The sequence below is a fragment of the Atta cephalotes genome, assembly GCF_000143395.1.
Source record: "Atta cephalotes unplaced genomic scaffold scaffold00032, whole genome shotgun sequence".
Classification (NCBI taxonomy): Eukaryota; Metazoa; Arthropoda; class Insecta; order Hymenoptera; family Formicidae; genus Atta; species Atta cephalotes.
In genome coordinates, this window is record NW_012130096.1 from 3,699,191 (window position 1) to 3,719,903 (window position 20,713).

Consider the following 20,713-nt stretch of genomic DNA (forward strand, 5'->3'; position numbering starts at 1 on the left):
AGGTTGTGAAGAGGACGGGGGAGGCCTTTGCGCGCGCGTATCGATATCCACGAATATTTTTATCGAACGCGTCTACGGCCGGGTAACCTAACCCTTCCTCGGAGTTCCTCGGCCACGCGAAAAGGGGAGGAAAAAGGAACCATGAAAATCACGCGAATCACATCCATATATCGCACGAATCGTCTCGCAGCACACCGTTAAATTCAAAATGTCGAATTACGCCACAATTTGAGTCATTTTCAATAATTTCTATAAGGTATCACTACTATTCAAGTCATTAATCGGAATTCGAATAACCGAAACAATACAGTTAAATTAAATTTACCTCACGAAAATGTATTGAATCTGACTGGAACTTAGTTTATTATTTACTAAGTGCAACATTAATACGGATTGTTTATTTTGAAATCAACCACAGAATTGGATTGATTGACATTTTGACACATGGAAGCTGAAAGTAATGAAATGTTATTTAATTCAAAGGACTAAGTTACCATTGGCTCCTTTGATATTTAACAGTGTAGATATACCTTTCTTTCTCCAGCGGCTATGCGGAAAAAGTCAGTTAAGAGGAAAACAGGAGAGAAAAGTAAAGAAAGAGAAGTAAAGAAGGTTCGTTGATACTCACGATGAGAAACTCGACGTCGACGAGAAACGGAGAGTCCTTCTCGCGACCTGGCGGAAGAAACACACGGAAAGAAAAATTCGCGAAAAGGCCGGGCCGTCAGGTTATCGTGGCTCACCATCCGTGACACCTAGCAACCGCTCGCGTTATTTCGCTCATGTCCCCCAGACATGCGAATTCCCCCCAGGAGGGGGGAAGGGAGAGCGACAGAGAAGAAAACTGATAGAAGAAAACGAAAAAAAAAAATCGAAAGGAAAGGAGGAGAAACCTGCTTGCCGAAGGAACAACGCGAACGTACGTGCCGATCACACGGAGATCACGGAATGACTCGCGGGACGCGGATCAAAGCGGCGGGACTGGCCTCTCTCGGTGAGAAGGGGGTCGGCCATCCCGACGGTGGTGCCGACGCGATGACGTCACCCCGGGAACGTATGTACACATACGCGCTTCTCCGTTCCGAATTCCAACAGGGGTCGGTAAAGCGCGGAAGAGACGATGAAACGCGATCGATTCTTTCCGAAATGCTTGCCGCCTCCCGTCCCGCCGTTTTGCTCGCTCGAGTGCGAATATGTATGTATATAATATATGTATATAATATATATATATATAATATATGTGTATGTATGTAACGAAGAGAAACGCGAGATCTAAAGTCTCACTGATATCACGCACGCACGTTTCACGTTTGAGGAATTTACCTTTCGTCGACAGCCTCTGGCACGATCCACACTCCGACGTTCGTCGTGCCGCGAGATTATCGGCACTGATACGCCAACAATGCGCTCGCGGACAAAATGGCGATACGTGGTGGCCGATTTCCGTGTTGACAGTCATCGGCATTCCTTCGCGTGTACGACAGCGACGACGACGGGTGGCGGCGACGATGGTAGGCGGCCAGAGGACAGAGGATGTAACGGTGGCGGTAGCGGCGCAGCGAGCCGCGTTTTGCGCTAGCGCACAAGAAAATTCGCCGAGCGAACGCTTAGGGTGCATTCAGAACGACAATCCCACTCTGGCTGCAGGCGCGTTCACACCAATGATGCGAATTCCAAATAGCATGAAGAGAACATAAGAAGGTACATACACTACGATAAGTCCATATCCATGTTCACTTACACATACGTTGTACGTTCGTTTATGCTCTCTTCATAGTAGTAATCATACTGCAAGTGGGAATTCGCATCAGTGGTTTACATCTCGATGGAATAAAGTCACTAGATTATAAAGTACCGCAATTGATTTCAGAAATGTCGCGTAAAAATGGTGCCGAAGTGCACATAGTACGATTTGAAGTACATCAGGGTCTACATTGGGTCAATTGGATGGAGCTAACCTAACCACGTGTGAGGTGCGTTCTTTTAAGCATCAGATACAGTAGTTTTTGCAATAATTTTTCTTTTAGCATAACTGCACAATCGATTGCAGCGCAGATTTTCGTTCTTTTTGCAATAGATACGCAGTGGATACACAGACGATTAGAATTAGCTGCACAACCGGCTACGGATCTAGTGGTCGTAAAAAGAGCGACAGTATAAAGAGTTATAAGAAAAATTTATTAAAATAAGTGAAAACATATATTTTTAGAGGCTAGAGCCGCCACCAGCTGAAAAACAATTATTTACCATCAACACTTTAAAAATACAAGAATTCTTAATGGAACGTAAGTTTAGAATAATTAGAATCACTATCCGTACTAAATCCTCAATTATAATCAATCCTCATTATAATTGATAAAACGTTACATGGAGTATCAATTATGATATCCATTTGACTAGTATACCTTTTTTGTACGATTTTTCTTTAATTTAAAAAAAATCGCGCGTTTTGAGAACACGAGCGCAGAATAACGTTCTTTTAAATCAGCTGCGCAGCTAGCAAATCCGATGCCTAAAAGAACGCACCTGTGATGTATACTTTCATATTCCTGGACAGTTCTTCATATTTCTGAACTGTACTTACATGTATCCTTCGTGCACTTTTATGCACAAAACTTCTACGATAAATAAATCCGAATTAAACTAAAGAATATATAAATTGAGCATTCGTACATATTCTTTTGTTCATAAATAAACTAAAAAACATTGATTTACATACTTGACGGCTTCATTTTCTCAAATAAAGCACAATACAAATGCATAAATTCGAAATGGCCGCGTTTCGCGTAAAAATGGATGCGAGTTTGAGGTACTTCATAGATCTAGTGACTTTATCGATGGAAAAGCGGAAAGCGAAAAAGCAGCAGCCAATCAGAACTTTAGCTAGTATATTGGATTTACACTGGATTCGACATGCGTCGTACAACGTTCTGCAACCAATCAGAAAACAGGATTTTACTTCATTGGCTTAATTTCTACCGAGGATTTAAATTGGATCAGAATGTAAGAACCAAACTACAGTCGAGTATTCCCCTGTTACAGTCGCACGCGATGAACATCGCGCAAGATATCAATCATGAAACTTTACTTGGGACCTTTTCTTGGAATGGAAAGTGAAAATTAAAAAATTTCTCCATTAATTTCAATGATAAAAATTTTCATTTTTCACTTTCCTAGGGATAAAGTTTCATGATTGATACCTTGGTGTGCCGGAGGCATTAAAGTCACTAGATTAACAAAGTACCGCAAAGTGCCGCCATTTGGCTCCATGACACGATTATTGAAAACTTTAGTCTCTTTCGCTGCGGTTTTTGCAATTTTCAACACAGCAATCGGGCATTTTCTATAATATTGGAATCAAATTCTTCTTCTTCCAGACCCCTGTATGGATTTTCGATTTTTTAACAGAATCAGGTTAGAATGCCAATAGCACTTCGATGCCATTTTGGCTCCAAATGCTAATTTAGTGAATTTTCTCTTGGTACTTTGTTAATTTAGTTAGACTTTAGGAAGCATAATGTCCCCTGATATACAGATGTAAACCATATAACAAGGTTCACTTTTCTGAGGATGTGTACGTCCACTTTTCAAAGCTGCAAAAATGATAAATTGATATTTAGTTTGTATAATTGTGCTACACAATTAAACTGTGGAAATATTTATCAGAAATATTTATCAGAAATATTTATCTTTGCAATCTTACACGCGCATGATGTTTATTTCGCTTAAAAATATTAACATTAAGATTATATTATACCCTTTTTTTTACATATGTGCTAATATTTACATTTCAAATAATAATGAATTACCCAGCAAACGAGAATGGATTGAAACGAATTAAAAGATCTTTGATAATATCGATAATTTTTTAAGATAGTACATTAACCCACGATCGATAAAAATGTTTGGTGACTTATCCAATTATTGGTAATTACAAATTATCAACATCTGGCATCGATATCATATCGTATGAACAGCATTTATTTTTCGGGAATGTCGCGATCATCGTATGACTTGTCAAGAGTGCGAATGTCAACGAAAACAAAGCTGGGAAAAATGTGTCGTAGTAATGCGACGTTTATCGTGTTCTCGTTATTTCTGATATTCTTTTGCGACACGACGTCATCAGAATGCGTGCAGGAAGCACCTTGCATTTGTTCGTTGCCGGATGGCTATTATTACAATTTGACCGCCCTTGCTGACGCAAAGTTGGTAGATTAATTATTAACCTCCATCCAGTCTTCGGCTTCTTTTTGTTTTTATGTCTTATGATATGTTCATTATCTAATTCTTATAAAAAAGAAAAAAAATAGTACTAATTATTCACCCTCTTGCATGGAAAAAATTTTGACATAATTGATTAAATAAGCAATGAACAAAATGTTTTAATCCCTTTAGTCTTTGTGTTTCATTATTTTAGAATTTTAATATTTATTTAATTTCTTTCTTATTTTTACAGATACAACAAATTTGATATTTTTATATCTTTGCTATTTAATAGCGTTTTTCACTGGGAAAATTAGTGAAAAACGCTATTAAACATTACAATTAAGTACAAGTCGGTTTATTTATTTTCAGTATGAATAATTTAATTCTTTTAACATTGTGAGATTTTCATGACAACAAAGAAAAAAATATGTAATTAAAAGAATATATAGTTAAATTATTTATTAACACTAAAAATATATAAATTGATTTGTATTCAATTGCACTCTTTGTTGCATTAGTTTTCTCAGAGAAAAATGCTATAAGGATTTAAACATGTATTTATTGTATTCTTAATATTTTTAATATATAATATTTGTTTAAAGTATATCTAATATTTATAAAACAGTGCAGTATATAGAATATTAATCAATTAATTAATTTTCAGATCATTTTCAGCTAAAAATAATGATAATTATACAGTCTACTTTCATCCATGCACAAATGTAAATATGACGATAGAGAACAAGGCAAATTGCTCTACGGAAAATGTATCAGTAAGATTTAAAGCAGTTTTGATCAATTTAAAAAATGCGTTATTCCATTATTTGCATTATGTATTTATGTTTTTATGGTATCTCTCAAATAAATATCATATTCTTGTAGCTATGTATACACAATAATGTCAATAAAACAGTATTAACTACTGGGACAGTAAAAGAAACAAGAATGAAATTATCAGATAATGACAAATTTCCAATTTTTGAAATACACCATAATGATACTAAAATTGTAATAAACATTGTATGCTATATGGGAGACAAAGAAACGAATTTTATACTTGATTCTATTAGCGCTAAAATATATGTAAGTATGAAAATAACAATAATATTGTCTATTATTATGATGATATGTATAAGTTAAGTAATTGCTAATAATATTTGCAGTATTTTAAGCTAGTTTCGTCATACGGATGTAAATTACAACGAGAAATGGGATTATCTATGGGTTCCCTTTTAGTTATTCTGTTCTTTGTCAGTGTTGGCGTATATTTCATTGGTGGTATCATAGTGTTGAAAGCATTGAGGGGAGCTACAGGCTGGGAGATGGTGCCTAATCATGAATTTTGGTGCAAACTTCCTTCGCTAGTCAGAGTAAGTGACCGCGATACTTCTAATAAGATGATTATAACTGTACTTGATCAAGAATATTATCGTTCCGTCTTTTTGTAGGATGGCGTCGTCTTTGCTTTCAATTGTTGTCGAGCGGACAGTTACGAGAGAATATAATACGTTTTTGTTAAACTGATCCGATTTTATATTTATTAAGCGCCCAAACTTTATCGCAATTTAGTGTATTATAAATAGTCCATTTGTATTCCAAATATTTTTCTCTATTTCTGTTTGTATTACTTTAAGATTTTGTATATTTAACTTTTAATAGATTTCATAATAGTTAAGAATATCCATAATGTAAATTTGATAAATTGTTTGCATTCAGTTTACTTATATTTTACATTCAACTTTGATATTTCTATTATTTTTGATATTTGTTCATGTTAAACAACACAGTGTATATACATTGAAAGATGTGATATCTCATTATACAATGTCACCAATATTATTTTTTTATGAGATAGACATTTGAATTTAATTTGATGCGTAATCAATTTATTTATGTACAATTATTGCAAATTGTATAATTAACATCTGAAGATCGAATTATATACCAGAGAACTCATTGGTCTCTCCGAACATTGGATGTTCTTGTTTCAAAGTACATCTATATTGAAAAAATGATGGTAAAAGCGATTATTTAAGATAATATTAATGATGTATGTTTGTAGGATCATATTTTGACTGCAAGGGCCTACGTTAAAATCGGATATTTCTATGAATATGCTATTTTTCTTCATAAATATATTTTTTATAGAATTTTTACTAACATTAGTGAATCTATTGAAGATCAATTTTTTTTACACTTAGAGTAGAGTTCTTGTTCTCTCTTTTATACAAGCAATTGTTCGTTTGTATATAGATACGCTTAGACCCTTGTATAGTCAGTAATGACACAGAAACGGTGATTTGATAAAATGTGATGTTTTATTAATAAAATCTCTAATAATATAAAAATATAAATACCTCTATAGATACATTTTATATACTTTTTTTTTTACATTTCTACATGTGTATATAAAAAGTATAACTTATTTGCTAACGATTAATATGTTATTTATGATGAAACTAGAGCATGTCACACCTATATTTTTTTATATATAATTTGTTTCTTAAAAGAAAACTAAATACTTGTAATATGTATTAGAAATATTTATCTAGCTTTTCTTATTCATCTACTTTGATAATCAGATAATAAATAATGATATATTATGTAAATGAAGTTTACATAATTAAAAAGACACGTATTTCTAGAGTAAGCTCCTCCACAAGAACTACCCGCATTTTTTAGCAATTGAACAATACTGAATTCTTCAAAATTCGAGCATTCCCGTCTTTTGTCAAGGATCACTTGTCAGTATGTCTCTCTTGGAAGCACGCAATTGCGCTCAAAAGCTCTCAATTTCGTCCACTTGAATTGAGATCTGCTGATCGGTGTGAATGATGACCCAGCTGCCATTGGCATTCAAATTGTGAATGTTGATGTTTTTCGACGAGAAAACGTTTACGATACTGGCGAGATCCTGTATTCGATTTGCCCGATATAAACAAATGTAGTCCCTGAGCACGATGCCATTGCTAAAAACTGCGTCGTCCAAAGCGAGCAACAGCGATTGATTGTCACGCACAGTTCCTGTAATTACACAATGACATCACTGTAATGTAATGTTCAATTGAAGATAATTCAGAATATATGTACTTCGTTCTATTTGATAACATTGATAGATATTACTATGTAAAACAATGCGCAATAAAAAACTGTTAAAAATTTCGAAAAATTTCATTGGAATTCTAGACAGCTCTTCAAGAAACTTAATTAAAAATTTGAAATTTTTAAATGATAGTGACAAAAATAAAAATAATTCTAGCAATATACGTCTCAGTTGTCGAATGCAAATATTTTCAATTTCTATAGTTTAAAAAATTCTGTTTTTTGATCTTAATTTTAATCTTTATTAATCGCCTTCTAATAGTAGATTGTTAACTTCATAGATTCCTAGAATTAAAATCTTTTTCACAATATTAAATTATAGTATTACCTTTGATGATATGTTCTCCAACTTTCACGATGACCGCTTTATGGTCACCTTCGACGTGGCCCTCTTGCAATTCTATGCCAATATCTTGCGCCAAAGTGGGCGCATTAACTAGATTTAAGCCATTCTTTGTCTGGCCGGTTAATATGCCGACCAGAACGGCTGTGTGTATGAATTTTTTGTCCTGCATGGCGTTTCCCACGGTGCGGCTGTGAATTACTGTATTTAGTTTGCTCTTAAGGAAGCGACCGGCTAATTGACCCAATTTCTTTGATAATTCGATCCAAGGTTCGTTCTCGGTCGTCATAGCGGCAGATAAGATCGGGGCATTTACGATACCGGTGACGGCGTATTCTGTTGATTTGCCAGATAAAGCCAAGAATTGTTGCGCAATTTCTACTGCTACTCGTTGCTGAGCTTCCTCCGTGCTGGCACCTATAATCGAATAACCATTAATTCCATTGTTTTTATAATGAGGCGTTTAAAATTGAAAAAAAGATGGAAGAGGATATCGTTCATTTGCTACATTTTATGATTACAATTAATGACACAGCTAAAAACAAAAATAGTTTTCCAGAAAATAAATTTAAAAATTTAAATTGTAAAAATTATGTATTTTAATTTTGGTGTAATAACTAATGATTGCAAGAATGAAGTATTAATTAGCATGTATCATCAATTATTACATCATAATGTCTTTTGAGACATACATGTTTAAAAGATATCTAAAAATCCTAGACAATGTGTTGTCTAAGTTAATTATGCTCTTTCGTTCTACATGCAATTAAAAACTCAATTTTCGAATCATGGCGCTGTAGTAAATGAGCAACATGTTAAGTAATAAGTTATATTATTATAATATTTAAACAGGTTGATGAAATATGAAGGATGAGATTAACGTCGAAATGATATAATTAAAAAGTTATCGTTTTAATTTAATAATATTTGCGACATATATAAATTACGTAAACGTATGATATGTACATACCGAGATGAGGTGTCGCAATAACTTTTGGATGTTTGATGAGTTCTAAAGTGATTATATTCTTCGGCGGTTCCTCCACGAAGACGTCCAAAGCCGCTCCGCCACAATGACCAGATTTTAATGAATTCAAAAGAGCCTCCTCATCAATAATGCCACCACGTGCAACATTAACAATGTACACTCCTTTCTTGCATTTTGCCAAAGTTGTTGAGTTGATTAAATCTACAAACATGTACGATTAAGGATACATGCATTCTTTTATACTATTTTATAAATATAAGGTATGATTCTACACGATTACTTTTTACCACATTCACAGTAATTCTTTTCGAAATAAAGAATTATTAAGATCTCTTATATAACAAGTGTAGATTTCAATTGACATTTTTTTATAGTCTTTAATTAATAATAACTTTATAACTTATACGTATGTATATATTAGTATTAATTAAAATTATTATATATTATTATATATTAATTTACAATTGCAGTTATAAAATTATTATGAATTAAAATTACTTTATCAGTTATTATTAATTTAAAAATATAAGTTGCATAATATAAAAAATATCTTCTATCAATTAATAATAATTTTTAATAATTTTTCTAATAAATCGGCATGAAAGATATTATGTTGTTCTTTTACGATTAAATTCTCTTCGCGATAAAGTTTCTGAGTATTTTAAAAAAGAGATGAACTTCTTTTCAGGTAGAAAAAGTGTTTTGAATCGATTCTATTCGGCTAAAAAATTCGCAACTTTGTATAACTTCTTTCGGTTCGACAATCTTCAAATTAATAGATTCAGCTCGAACGATTCGTACTTCTGGTTTCAGGCATGAGCGGTGTGTGTACGGTGATATAGTCGGCGATGGGCCATATTTTCTCCGTGTTGAGGTTTCTGATGCCGAGCTGGGCGGCGATCTCGTCCGTCAAAAACGGATCATAGGCAACGATATTCATGCCGAAGCTCTGCATTCTGTGAGCCACCTCGCGGCCTATGCGACCTATCCCGAGGATCGCGAGGGTCTTGCCGGACAGCTCGTATCCAGAATATAATTTCCGGTCCCATCGACCTTCTTTCAGCGACTGTGCAGCTTGCGCGACATTGCGTGCGAGCGCGGAGATCAGGGCGCATGTTAATTCGCAAGCGCTAATGCTATTGCCTCCCGGAGTGCTGCAATTATTAAAAACGATAAATCACGTGATATATTGTAATTGTTATTTGTAGGCTTTGTCACGAAATCATTGTGATATTTTAATCGCTTATTTTTTGTGCTACCATAAATCTGATCTCAATTACAGAGATAAAGATATAATTCAAGATTAATTTAATTAAATAATTCTCGTTAATTAACCGATTTAATAAAAAAATTCTATTTTACTTTTTGATGAGCAAATCTGTACCAGCAAACTTGTTATATCACAAATTATTGGAAAACTGTTCTGAAAGTCTTTCAGACGAGAAAAAAAGTAGCTTCGATTGAGAGGCAGAGTTTTAAACCGCAGCTCTTCTCAAATAGATTTTTATTTTTTTTTTCGGCAAAACGGCAAATGGAAGTTTTACGTTTAAGATTGATGTACACTTGAGAAGAGCTATTATCAACTAAATTGCCTTCTAATAAGAAATCTATTCTATTACCTAATTTCATTATAAAAAAAATTTTTAGAGATAAAAGTATGAGATCGCACACGTACTTTAATACAATCGCTCCTTTACGTGTGGCAGCTTGAAGATCAATGTTGTCGACGCCAGTACCAGCTCGTCCAACAACGCGAAGATTTGGGCAAGCAGCAAAAATATCTGCCGTAACTTTGGTCTCGGATCGGACGATAAGAGCATCATGATTCTGTTGAATAAAAAGAGAATATACATTTTCATCTTCTGTTCAAGAAAAATTGAAAAATATGAGTTCAAATTTTATTTAGAAAAGCAAAAAGCGATAAATTCGGGATTATTGCAGTTTAGAAACGTATATATATTTACTTTTGTTATGTTATGTTTTTTCAAACGCGAAAACAAATTTTGAAATTTATTTAAGCCATTTAATTCGAGTTAAAATTGCCGATTATTTAAAGATATTAGTGGCAAAAATACAGCAAGTCCCCACATTGTAATAAAAAATCATTTCGTATTGTTTAATAAATATTCATATCAAGAATTTATATTATTAGATTGTATATGAGTTTCAAATCGATCAAAATGCAATAAGCTTCCACGTAACAATAAAAAAATCACTTTGCATATTTTTTAATACAGAAAGCATTTATATAAATATCAAGAATCTATAATATTAGGTCTCGTATGATTTTCAAGTCGATCAAATTTATTCATGCTTTTCAATGTATCATGAAAGTAAAATTAGATCTTATCGAATTGCCCCGGATCTTTCTGGTTTTCTTTAAAAAGTATATATTCCAAATTTGTATTTTTCTATTTTTGCATCAAATGCGATAAGTGAAAAGAGATGCGTAGACGTGAATTATATCTGATTCTATGATTAGGAATTATATCTGATTCTATGATTAGGAAATATGATTCAGCTCATTGCTTATGGAGACTACTGTTTGTGAACTTGTGGAAACTGGTTACTAAACTTGCGCAAAGTGGAAATGTATTCCATGCCTAATCAGCTCAGACTTTAATAATAATTATCCATGTAAAAATGGAGATAAGGATAACATGTGGTCGCATAGGCGTCTATCGACATTATTTTCAATTGGTGCACATTTATATAGAATAATCACTGCCGAAAACAACATTATGTAATATATGCTGAACACGTTTAAACATATTTCCTGCACCGATTAATATTTGCGGAGAGAGAGATATTTTTTATATTTATTATAATTTATATTTTATTTTATATTTTTATTTTATTTTATATTTATTATATATATTTATTATATTTTATATATATTTTATATTTTTTATATTTATGTTTATAAATAAAGGAATAATCTTTCTTTAATTCTTGTTTTTTTGCGAGAAAAAGATTCGAACAAATACAAAAGAAATAAAAATAACAAAAAAAATTTTGCTCCAATTAAATTCTCCAATTAAAAATTCACAGCTTCACAAATTAAATCTCTCTTCTATATGACAATTCTTTCCAATTGATTCACTTTTTTCGTACAGAATTTCCATCTTCTCTCTTTGATCATTATAAACAGAAGTGCATTTAGAAAATTTTCTTTTCCTGTTATTTCAATCTACTCGCTCTTTACTTCAAATTTTCTTTTCCCATCTACGTTGTGTATACCTATTTTGAGAGAGATTTATAAAATCTCCAATTTTGGTCCGACTCGGATTATCAGCTATATAGTTCTTAGCTGCGTAATTTCTTTTTATTTTCTAGCTTACGTTACACCGAATATATTCCGCAACACAGGTGCAGTTTGAGATGCTTTTTATTTTGCACTTGGATTTTACACTTTCTGTGAAAATGAAACGGGAAAAGGTAGAAAAAAGAAATTGAGCGTAGAAGGAACGCGAGAATACTTGATAGATCTATTGAGAAATACGAATGGCGAAGGGATAGAACTATATATAGGCGTCTATTTGTGCACCCATGCCATGTATGCAACACATGCAGACAAAACCGGTGATACAACGATTCCTTACAGTTAATCGGTATGCGCACCAGCCGAGCTAACTGGATATAACCGGATCGCTGGCTTGAACACGAGTAATTAATAGGAAAAAAAAACAAACAGGGATAAGAAACCAAGAGACGGAAAAAGATGGAGAAGGTAGAGAAAAAGAGACCAAGATACGTCCCACATGCTACTTGCATTTGCATACTACTTTGCTTGTATAAAACGGTTGCATTAGATTGAAAACGTTCTGCCTTAAGATGGATTGCGAATACACGGAAAGAATGATTTTGCTGAAGTATTAAAAAATTTAGCTATAAATACGAATTTGAAAATAATTTTATTTCATCATCTAAGTATAGTTATGTAGAACGTTTTTTTTAAACTTGATAGAATGTTAAATCTTCTCAGCAACATTGTTTTTAAGCGTTCTATAATTATTCTGATGATCCAAAATTATTTTTAACATCTAGTTAAATTTTTAAATAGAAACTTTTCAAAACTTTTATTGTAATTAGATTTACTCTTTAAAATAATCAAAATAAGATATAGATATTAAATATAATTATTAATATTCTTTTATTTATGCGTACGTTTAAAAGAAAGTGATTTTGAGAATTTTATTTATTTTTTTGTTTACACAGAGAAGCATGAGATAACCATATTAATTTGTTGAAGAAACAGAATTCATTCTTATGTAAGTTTAATCGGCTTATCGACAATCGGGTGCGCTTAAAAAAATGAAAAAAATATTTGCAGATAGCACTTGATTGGTAGAATCGACTTAGCGTGTGAATGAAAACGAATAGCCTATCTATCTATAATAAACACATTTTGATTTTTAGTCACAAACACTTCTGCATTTTCTTCTGTGTAGAAATATATACATATATTTAATAATATTAATGTGATTTTATAAAAATAAACAATGAAAAAAAAGAGTAAATAGCACAAGATCTACCTAGCGAAAGTCATTTGTTTAAACTTATTTCGTTTATTATGTTAACGAGTTATTTTAAATAAATAACTTTCGCTATGTAGATCCTTGTGGCTGTTTACTTTTTTTTTCACTGTTTAAATATATTATATTATTATATATATTTGTGTGTCTGTTATCTAATAATAAAAAAAAAGGAAAATTTATCTAACTCAGATACATATATATATAGTCAGGAAACTTTGTCCAAACTGTGCACTGAGAAAAATGATTGGATTAATTGGAATTCTTAAAAATGGATGAAATCAGAAATTTCTGGTTAATATTAGAATTCTACCTGATACCGAAATTCTGATTGATATAATCGCAAATCACCATCTTTTAGTTTGTTCATTTTTTTCATTGTGCTCTATACCAAGAATTTTTTTAAACTGTTTTCCGAATGTTAAAAGTAATTCGCATTATGGCATTGGTAGTTTTACAATTGATTATCCAAATATAAATACAAACTATCAGTACTGTTATGTGTGTGTCAAATCACAATTTTTAACATTCGGACATTTAACTGACAGACAATATTTTTTAAACAAATATTCAAATAAATATTTATTTGAGAAACATTTATAAAATTTATTAAAAACACTTTTACAAAACATTATTGGTTGTTACTAGTTTGAAGAAATGATGGAAAAATTTGTTTCGTAACTGAATACATATACAAATTTGTTGCAAAATATTTCTGTTACTTATCGGGGGTTGCTTCTTCTAATTTTCTTAGAATTTTAGAATAATTGCATTTTTCCCACACGATTTCTTGACCCGGGAGGTTCTATTGTCATAACTGTGTTTATCTTCCGCATGAATTCAGTGTAATCTAATGTTATCGATGCCTTCTCATCTGACACGTGATTTTTCGCTCGATAGATCGTATATTGGTAACAACCTTGATTTCAATTACCAATAACTCGAAGAAAAACAAATTGCGCGATCTTTTGGAGGTTAAATCGCTGTTTACAATTTTATTCACAACGTTAGACACATTATGAATCGATATTTAATGAAATGAAAAATACAATAGATGCTTATAGCAATTATACTTTATTGCATTCTGATTCCATTGCTTCTCGGGAAAAAATATTTTATATCCAATTGTATCAAATTATATAAAATTATATATAATTTATATATTTGTATATAAAATGGACATATTTTATATATAATTATATATAATTTTATATGTAAATATAAATTATATATACAATTATATATAAAATGTCCATTTATATACAATTATATAAAATTATATATATTTTTATATAATTTTATAATTATACGTAATATTACGTAATTTTATAATTATACGTAAAACATTTTTTCTCCGATTATTATTAATATTTACTGCTTATTATTCTATCTTACTGAAATAAATTAGACTTAAACTTAGTTTTATAAGCTTAGAGGTGCACTTAAAGAAAGTTATGAGAAGATTCTTTAAATGAAAATGATCAATGTTGCCTCAATTAAAATTTAGAACAGTCTTTAAGAATTTAGAACTGCGTTGTGGAATTTTTAGAGAACGGGAGTAGAGATTCGAAGTAGCCTCTTAAGTAAATTTCTTTTCAAGTTTCCGACTTTAAATTACGTTCTCTTTCTCCACGAAAGACGGAGCTCTCTGTTTTTACAGTCTCCGACGTCGGATATCGAGCGGAATTTATAACTTTGCAAGATGAACTCCCATCGCGATTCGCTTTGGCTCAATAAAGCACGGAAATTGCTCGCTAGCTCACGCAGTTTTACAGCATTAAAATCCACTCACCTGCAGCTCCTTGATCAGCTCATCCTTCGGTAGCTTGTATTTCGTCGTAACTGGAATATCGTGCTTGGCGAGCAGCGCTCCACAAGACTCGTCCACAGGATCGCTTATGAGAACGCTCCTGAAGTTGATCGACATGTTATCCTTGAACAAACGGAGCCCTTGAACGCCTTATTTATTTGAACAGAGAGAAATTGCTGATCTCTCGCGTGCGCGATTTAGCAGCGATGTTTCAGTCGAACATTTCCGCACGGATATAAATCGTACTATTAAATTGCTATTTTTAGATAATTGCTAGTAAATGACTATATTTTCTAGAGTTTTTTTCACAACCGTCGAGTTTTAAATTAAAAAGATGGCTTATGGTTGGCGAAAATTCGTAATGGATCGGCAAGTACTCACTTATAATAGAGTCAACCATTTAGCAAAAATATTCTTTGATTCTTATCAGATTTAAATCGATATCAATAATAATAAATAATTACGGGCTGTGTTTACAATTAGGTTGAATATATCATAAGTAGTTGGAGCAATATTTACGCGCGAATCTCGATAATTAATCAGATCTTTAAACATTTGTAATAGATTATCAGAAATATATAATATAAATGATATAAATATATGATATAAATATGATATAAATATATGATATAAAATAGAAAACCGTGTCTCTTTAAATGTTGTACCACACGATTATTTAATCTAATCTTTTAAGGATTTATTCATTTATTTATTGTTATTTATTGTATCGCGGAAATTCACCTCTAATAAAGTTTTTGTTTTTACTGCGGTTCCATACAACGATATTGTTTAAAAATAAATGTAAATTTGCAACAATGTATAATAAATAATTTAGATTTCAATTAATAAGATTAAATGTTGATCTTTAATATGTACGGTCGTAATAAAAGAATGATGTCTTCTATAATTAAAAATAAACGTAGATATCGATAATAAAGTAAATATTGATTTTTTATGGAAATTTAGTGTTTTAACTCAATTAATTTTTAAATAAAATATTAAGAATATAGTTTTTACATTTTCATTTTCCAAGTTTTAACACTTAATAAATTAATAATAAAAAATTTTTTTTTATAAAAAATCTTATAAAAATCTCTTAAATAAAAACAACGAATAATCTTTATTATTTATTTTAAAGACTTGACTTAATAAGAAATTCTTTTTTAATTTATATTAAAAATATAATTTATATTAAAAATTAATTAGTAGAATCCTGGTAATTTTGTTAACAGAAGTTATAAAATATTTAAATTTTACAAGAAACAATCCTGCATTTAATTTATATCAGTTGTAGGACAATCGGTATTTTTCACTTCAAAAATAGATATTTGTATACTTTGATTTTTAAATAAAAATGTTTATGCATTTTGACCAGATATGTGGAAAACAGTATTACGGAGATTGTAAAGTATAATTATCTGCAATTAAAAGTTCCGGTTTCGTTATGCAATATCGAGCTGATAAAGTATTATTCGACAAAAATAACTTGAAATTGCTGATATATTCGCTCAGGAATTACCGACATTCATTGTTACAAAAATAGGATGTTATTAGTTAGTGAAAGTTACATAAGCGAAGTATGCATACTTATTTCCATCTTGCGATTAGCAAAAAAACCAGAAATTCTTTATCTATCTGTCAACATTTTAATCAAAATGTTTGTGTTAAATATTAATCTAAATGATTTTGGAGCTTGTCAGACGTTATGAAATTAATGTTGCGAAATTTTAAAGCCTGTCTTTCAGAACTTTGCATACAGTTTTATTGTAAAAATTGTTTGGCGATGATGATTGCAAAATACAAATTCAAGAAATAATGAAGCTTTACTTAAAATCATCACGTGAAAAATTCATCTCGAAAATTGTATTAAAATATAGTTTAAATAATTACTGGCCAAGTTTTTCGGATGTCTCGCGAATTTTTATTCTACGTTGCAATATAGAATTGCAACGTACTACGCCTATGTACGACGGCGACGACAGATGGAAACCCGGGCTCAGCAACAAGTGTCAGATTTTCTCAGAGCGGAAATGGTGTCTGGTGTCAATTTTCTGGGCGCGGCATGATCGACGAGACCAAATTTAAATTTGTGGGACCTACCTTTTCGGTGTCTTTCCTCTTGCTTGTAGAAGAATTCGCAATACGTCACGGCTGAGTAGCTCTTGAACGCGGAAAAGAGAGAAATTTGGAAGTCTCGTGACTGATATCAATGCGTGTATGGTGATCCACCCGTAAACTGACTCGTTGTACTGTCATTTATCTTCTTATAGTGGCATCCCCACTCTCGGACGGATCGAGTGAAGTGTCTCGAGTGAATTGTTGATGGGGCTGACTCTCCCTGTTCTCGGCAGTTCGCTCGTCTGGCGAAAACTGCTCGGTCTGTATGCATTCACGAATCACCTTGCTCAAATAGGCATTTTCAGAATGCATCTAGATAATTTGTATCTATTTGTGATTTTTTGACTTGATTAGTTCCGCATTTTAGTCGTAAATTTTCCCCCGTAAATTTACTTTAGTTATAAATTTTCAACAATATTCAGCAGTTTAGAATTTCCGATATTTCGAATGTAATGGAATATCGTGCAGAATATCATTATTATCGGCTGTTTTCGCTTCAGATATTTCGAAATAGATGGAAATTGAAGTAGAATAAGATAAATTGAAATTAAAAAGTGAAATGAATTGGAAGAAAACGGAAATGACACAAATAAAGAAATTGAAATGAAAAGTGGAATGGCGTTTTGCGACGATAATGTAATTAGGTGATCGAAGCGTTATGTACAATTAATTTTGTACAGAGTATGTATCATGTATATGAAAGAATTGAGAAATAAAAGAGATAACTTTATTATTTATTAATATATGTATCAAGAAGTGAGAACTAAGAATTAAAAGGAATTTACATATTATTATTTATTTTATTATTTTATACATTATAATACTTTTTATTGTTTTATATTAAATATTATTGAGAATATCAATTTAAAATAGCTATTAGTTTAATTTATTTGAACCTGAAATAATAATTTACAATGATGTAAAATGTGATTAAGAAAATAATTAAAATTTTATTAGATAATTATTTATATGTTCTTAATTTTATTAATTTTGAAAGTATTTAATTAACACAATGCAATAGATCAGAAAATTTAAAAATTATTCATATCACTTTTCATTTTCCAAGACATTCTTCCCGGAAAGTTGAGAGGTCTCACGTTCGAATCCTGGCTGAGGTAATATTTTCCGCAATTATTTTCTTTCTGTCTATTCTAATTTAGGGGAATTATTAGCGTTTCAGAATGATTGTGTGATTGAAACCGAAAGTTTTTCGGCTCTCTTAATCATATCTGAAATAAATTAATTTAATATAAGAATATATAATGAATTATTTGAAAATCTAACGGTCTTTAACTGTTATTAGCTTTCTTTATCGAATTTGATCTCTTCATTTTTGTTATGAAATACTTTATCATTGACAAGTACTGATAATATTTATTTTGATATCCAAAAATTATATTTAAAAAAAACGTGAAGAATCGTGACATTAATATATTTTCTCCTTTCTTAATATATTTTCTCATGAGTTACATAAAAATAATCTTCACTTTGAAATGTAATTTTACTATATAATTATATTTTTTGTTCTAAAGATAGAATTAATAGAGTGCATGGTGATTCATTTTTAAATATTTATAATTTTCAATGATTACAAATTTCTTTTTAGTTCGTACATTTCTTCAATTTCATTATAATTTTAAAGATAAACAAAAGTAAATTTAAGTTTCCTTTGTTGCTATCTGATACATAATTTAATTATACTTTTTCTGTTTAAAAGAGTCGAGTCAGATTCTTTCAAGTTAGAAGTTAAAACACGGAATTTTCTGAATACGAAAAATTAAAATCTCTTCTCTCATTCTGATTTTTATTTTTTACAGACATTGAATTATATCAATATTGTGATATTATTTCATTCTTTTTAACAAATTTTTTTTTTTATTGATATTTGCAACATCAATTGCATGTGGAATGAACAATGTTTCTGCTACAATAAACTGAACCGTCAAACAAAGCAATTTCTTGTATAAATTTATATTCGAATGATTCACGTCAAAAAAGTTAAGATATTTTTATTTCATAAATATTGATGTTTTTACACATATTAAAAATAATAATATGAAAATTTTTTAAATATCAATATAATATTCTTTCTTATTTTATAGAATAATATATTACACTTAGATTCGAATTCTTGTTATTATCTTAAAATAAAAAAAGTATCCTATTCTTAATCATTAAAATTATTTATTCTCTAAAAAGTTATTCTCTCAAATAATTCTGCGATTGTTATGCAAATTACATGTCCATCGACTTCGGCGTTTGATTAAAAATTGTAAATGAAAAAGTAATCGAGAAAAACGAACGCGTAATTCATTAACGTAAGAAAAAAAAGAAAGGAAAAAGAAACATCTTTTCGCAATAACTCGTAGATATCGTAACGATATCTTGTTGTCGACCTGTTTATATCATAGAATAAGTTCGAAGATGTGCAATGCCATCATTGTTGAAATGTCGATTGGAAATCCGAGAGATTCCAATTTACGCAAAAAAAAAAACGATAGGGTTTTTGCGTAACGGACTATAAAACGAGGGTTATCGCGTTGCGTATTCGTTAAAAAGCACGTGCAGTATAAAATATATTTTCCATCGTCGTGCAACGATAGAGTCACGCCGGATCGCGCGACGCGAAAGTGATGCAACTGCTGCTGCTGGGGGTCTGCGCGATTCAGCAATAAATAATCTTATTACAGCTATCTCTATGACTCTTCGCTGGTGCAATCATCCTGAATTCTTTCTCTCTTCCTCTCTCTCTTTCTTTTCTTCATTCCTTGCTCTCTGCACTCTCTTGGAAACAACTCAATTTTCGCTATTTCTCTCTGACGACTGATAACACGATTGCTGCAAGTTGAAAGCACAAATCACACGCCTTCAGCGTGAGTTTAAAACAAAGTATCAAATTTTAAATTTTCATGAAGCATAATTTAAATAACTGAGAATTTAAAAGATATGCATTTAAATAATTGAGAAAACAGGTTTTTTGAAAAAGGATGGGTAAAATTATCGGATTTTCATTTGAAAATGATATGAATGTTTTTTAAAATATATTTTTTGATGTATTGAATCGCATATGTTTTCAAACTGATCTGATGGGGATATGTTGAAAATCGGATTAAAAGTAGCACAATATTATACCGCTAAACTTAATCTTTGATTACAATTTTCAATATTTTCTTATCAGTTTAGTTTAAAATTAAAGTTTGTAAATGATTCAGTACATAAAAATAATATGAAAAAAGCATAAGAGTTCATTGCTTCGACTAAAATTGACTATTTTATTCAATGTTCTGGATAATGAATAAAATAAAACTTATTTAATAGATTAATTTTGACCAAAGTTATGGAATCTTTTTTATCTTTTTTACTTTTATTTTTTAAATGAAGATTTAAATTCAAGTTATGGCTGAAGTGATACTTTTTGCAAAAAATTTTTTGCAGTATTTCAAGCTCTTAATAGATCTTTATTATTAAAATTATTAAAATTAATTTAATTTGCAATATCATTATTTCACCTTGAGTTTAGGATTGTGTTTCAAAACTCGGTATTCTTATATAGACAAAATATTAGGTGTACAACTTTGCTTCCGCCGTTTTTTTTCCGAAATTCGAGG

The 20,713-nt window shown here is 31.0% G+C and overlaps 2 protein-coding genes across 2 annotated transcripts; one reads left to right on the forward strand and one right to left on the reverse strand.

Moving 5' to 3' along the window:
* The first annotated feature begins 4,029 nt into the window (after positions 1–4,029).
* LOC105621256 (cation-dependent mannose-6-phosphate receptor-like) lies at positions 4,030–5,714 on the forward strand. Its single transcript, XM_012202725.1, has 5 exons — positions 4,030–4,208; positions 4,874–4,982; positions 5,092–5,292; positions 5,373–5,579; positions 5,658–5,714. Exons 1-5 carry the CDS (start codon positions 4,030–4,032, stop codon positions 5,712–5,714), a joined length of 753 nt encoding a protein of 250 aa, XP_012058115.1.
* A 794-nt stretch (positions 5,715–6,508) lies between these two features.
* On the reverse strand, positions 6,509–17,243 carry LOC105621257 (D-3-phosphoglycerate dehydrogenase). Its single transcript, XM_012202726.1, is given in 7 exon segments — positions 6,509–7,233; positions 7,640–8,071; positions 8,625–8,843; positions 9,444–9,796; positions 10,318–10,469; positions 14,970–15,110; positions 17,088–17,243. Coding segments are annotated over 7 exon segments (1,698 nt in total). The 3' UTR covers positions 6,509–6,988.
* Between the last annotated feature and the right edge of the window lie 3,470 nt (positions 17,244–20,713).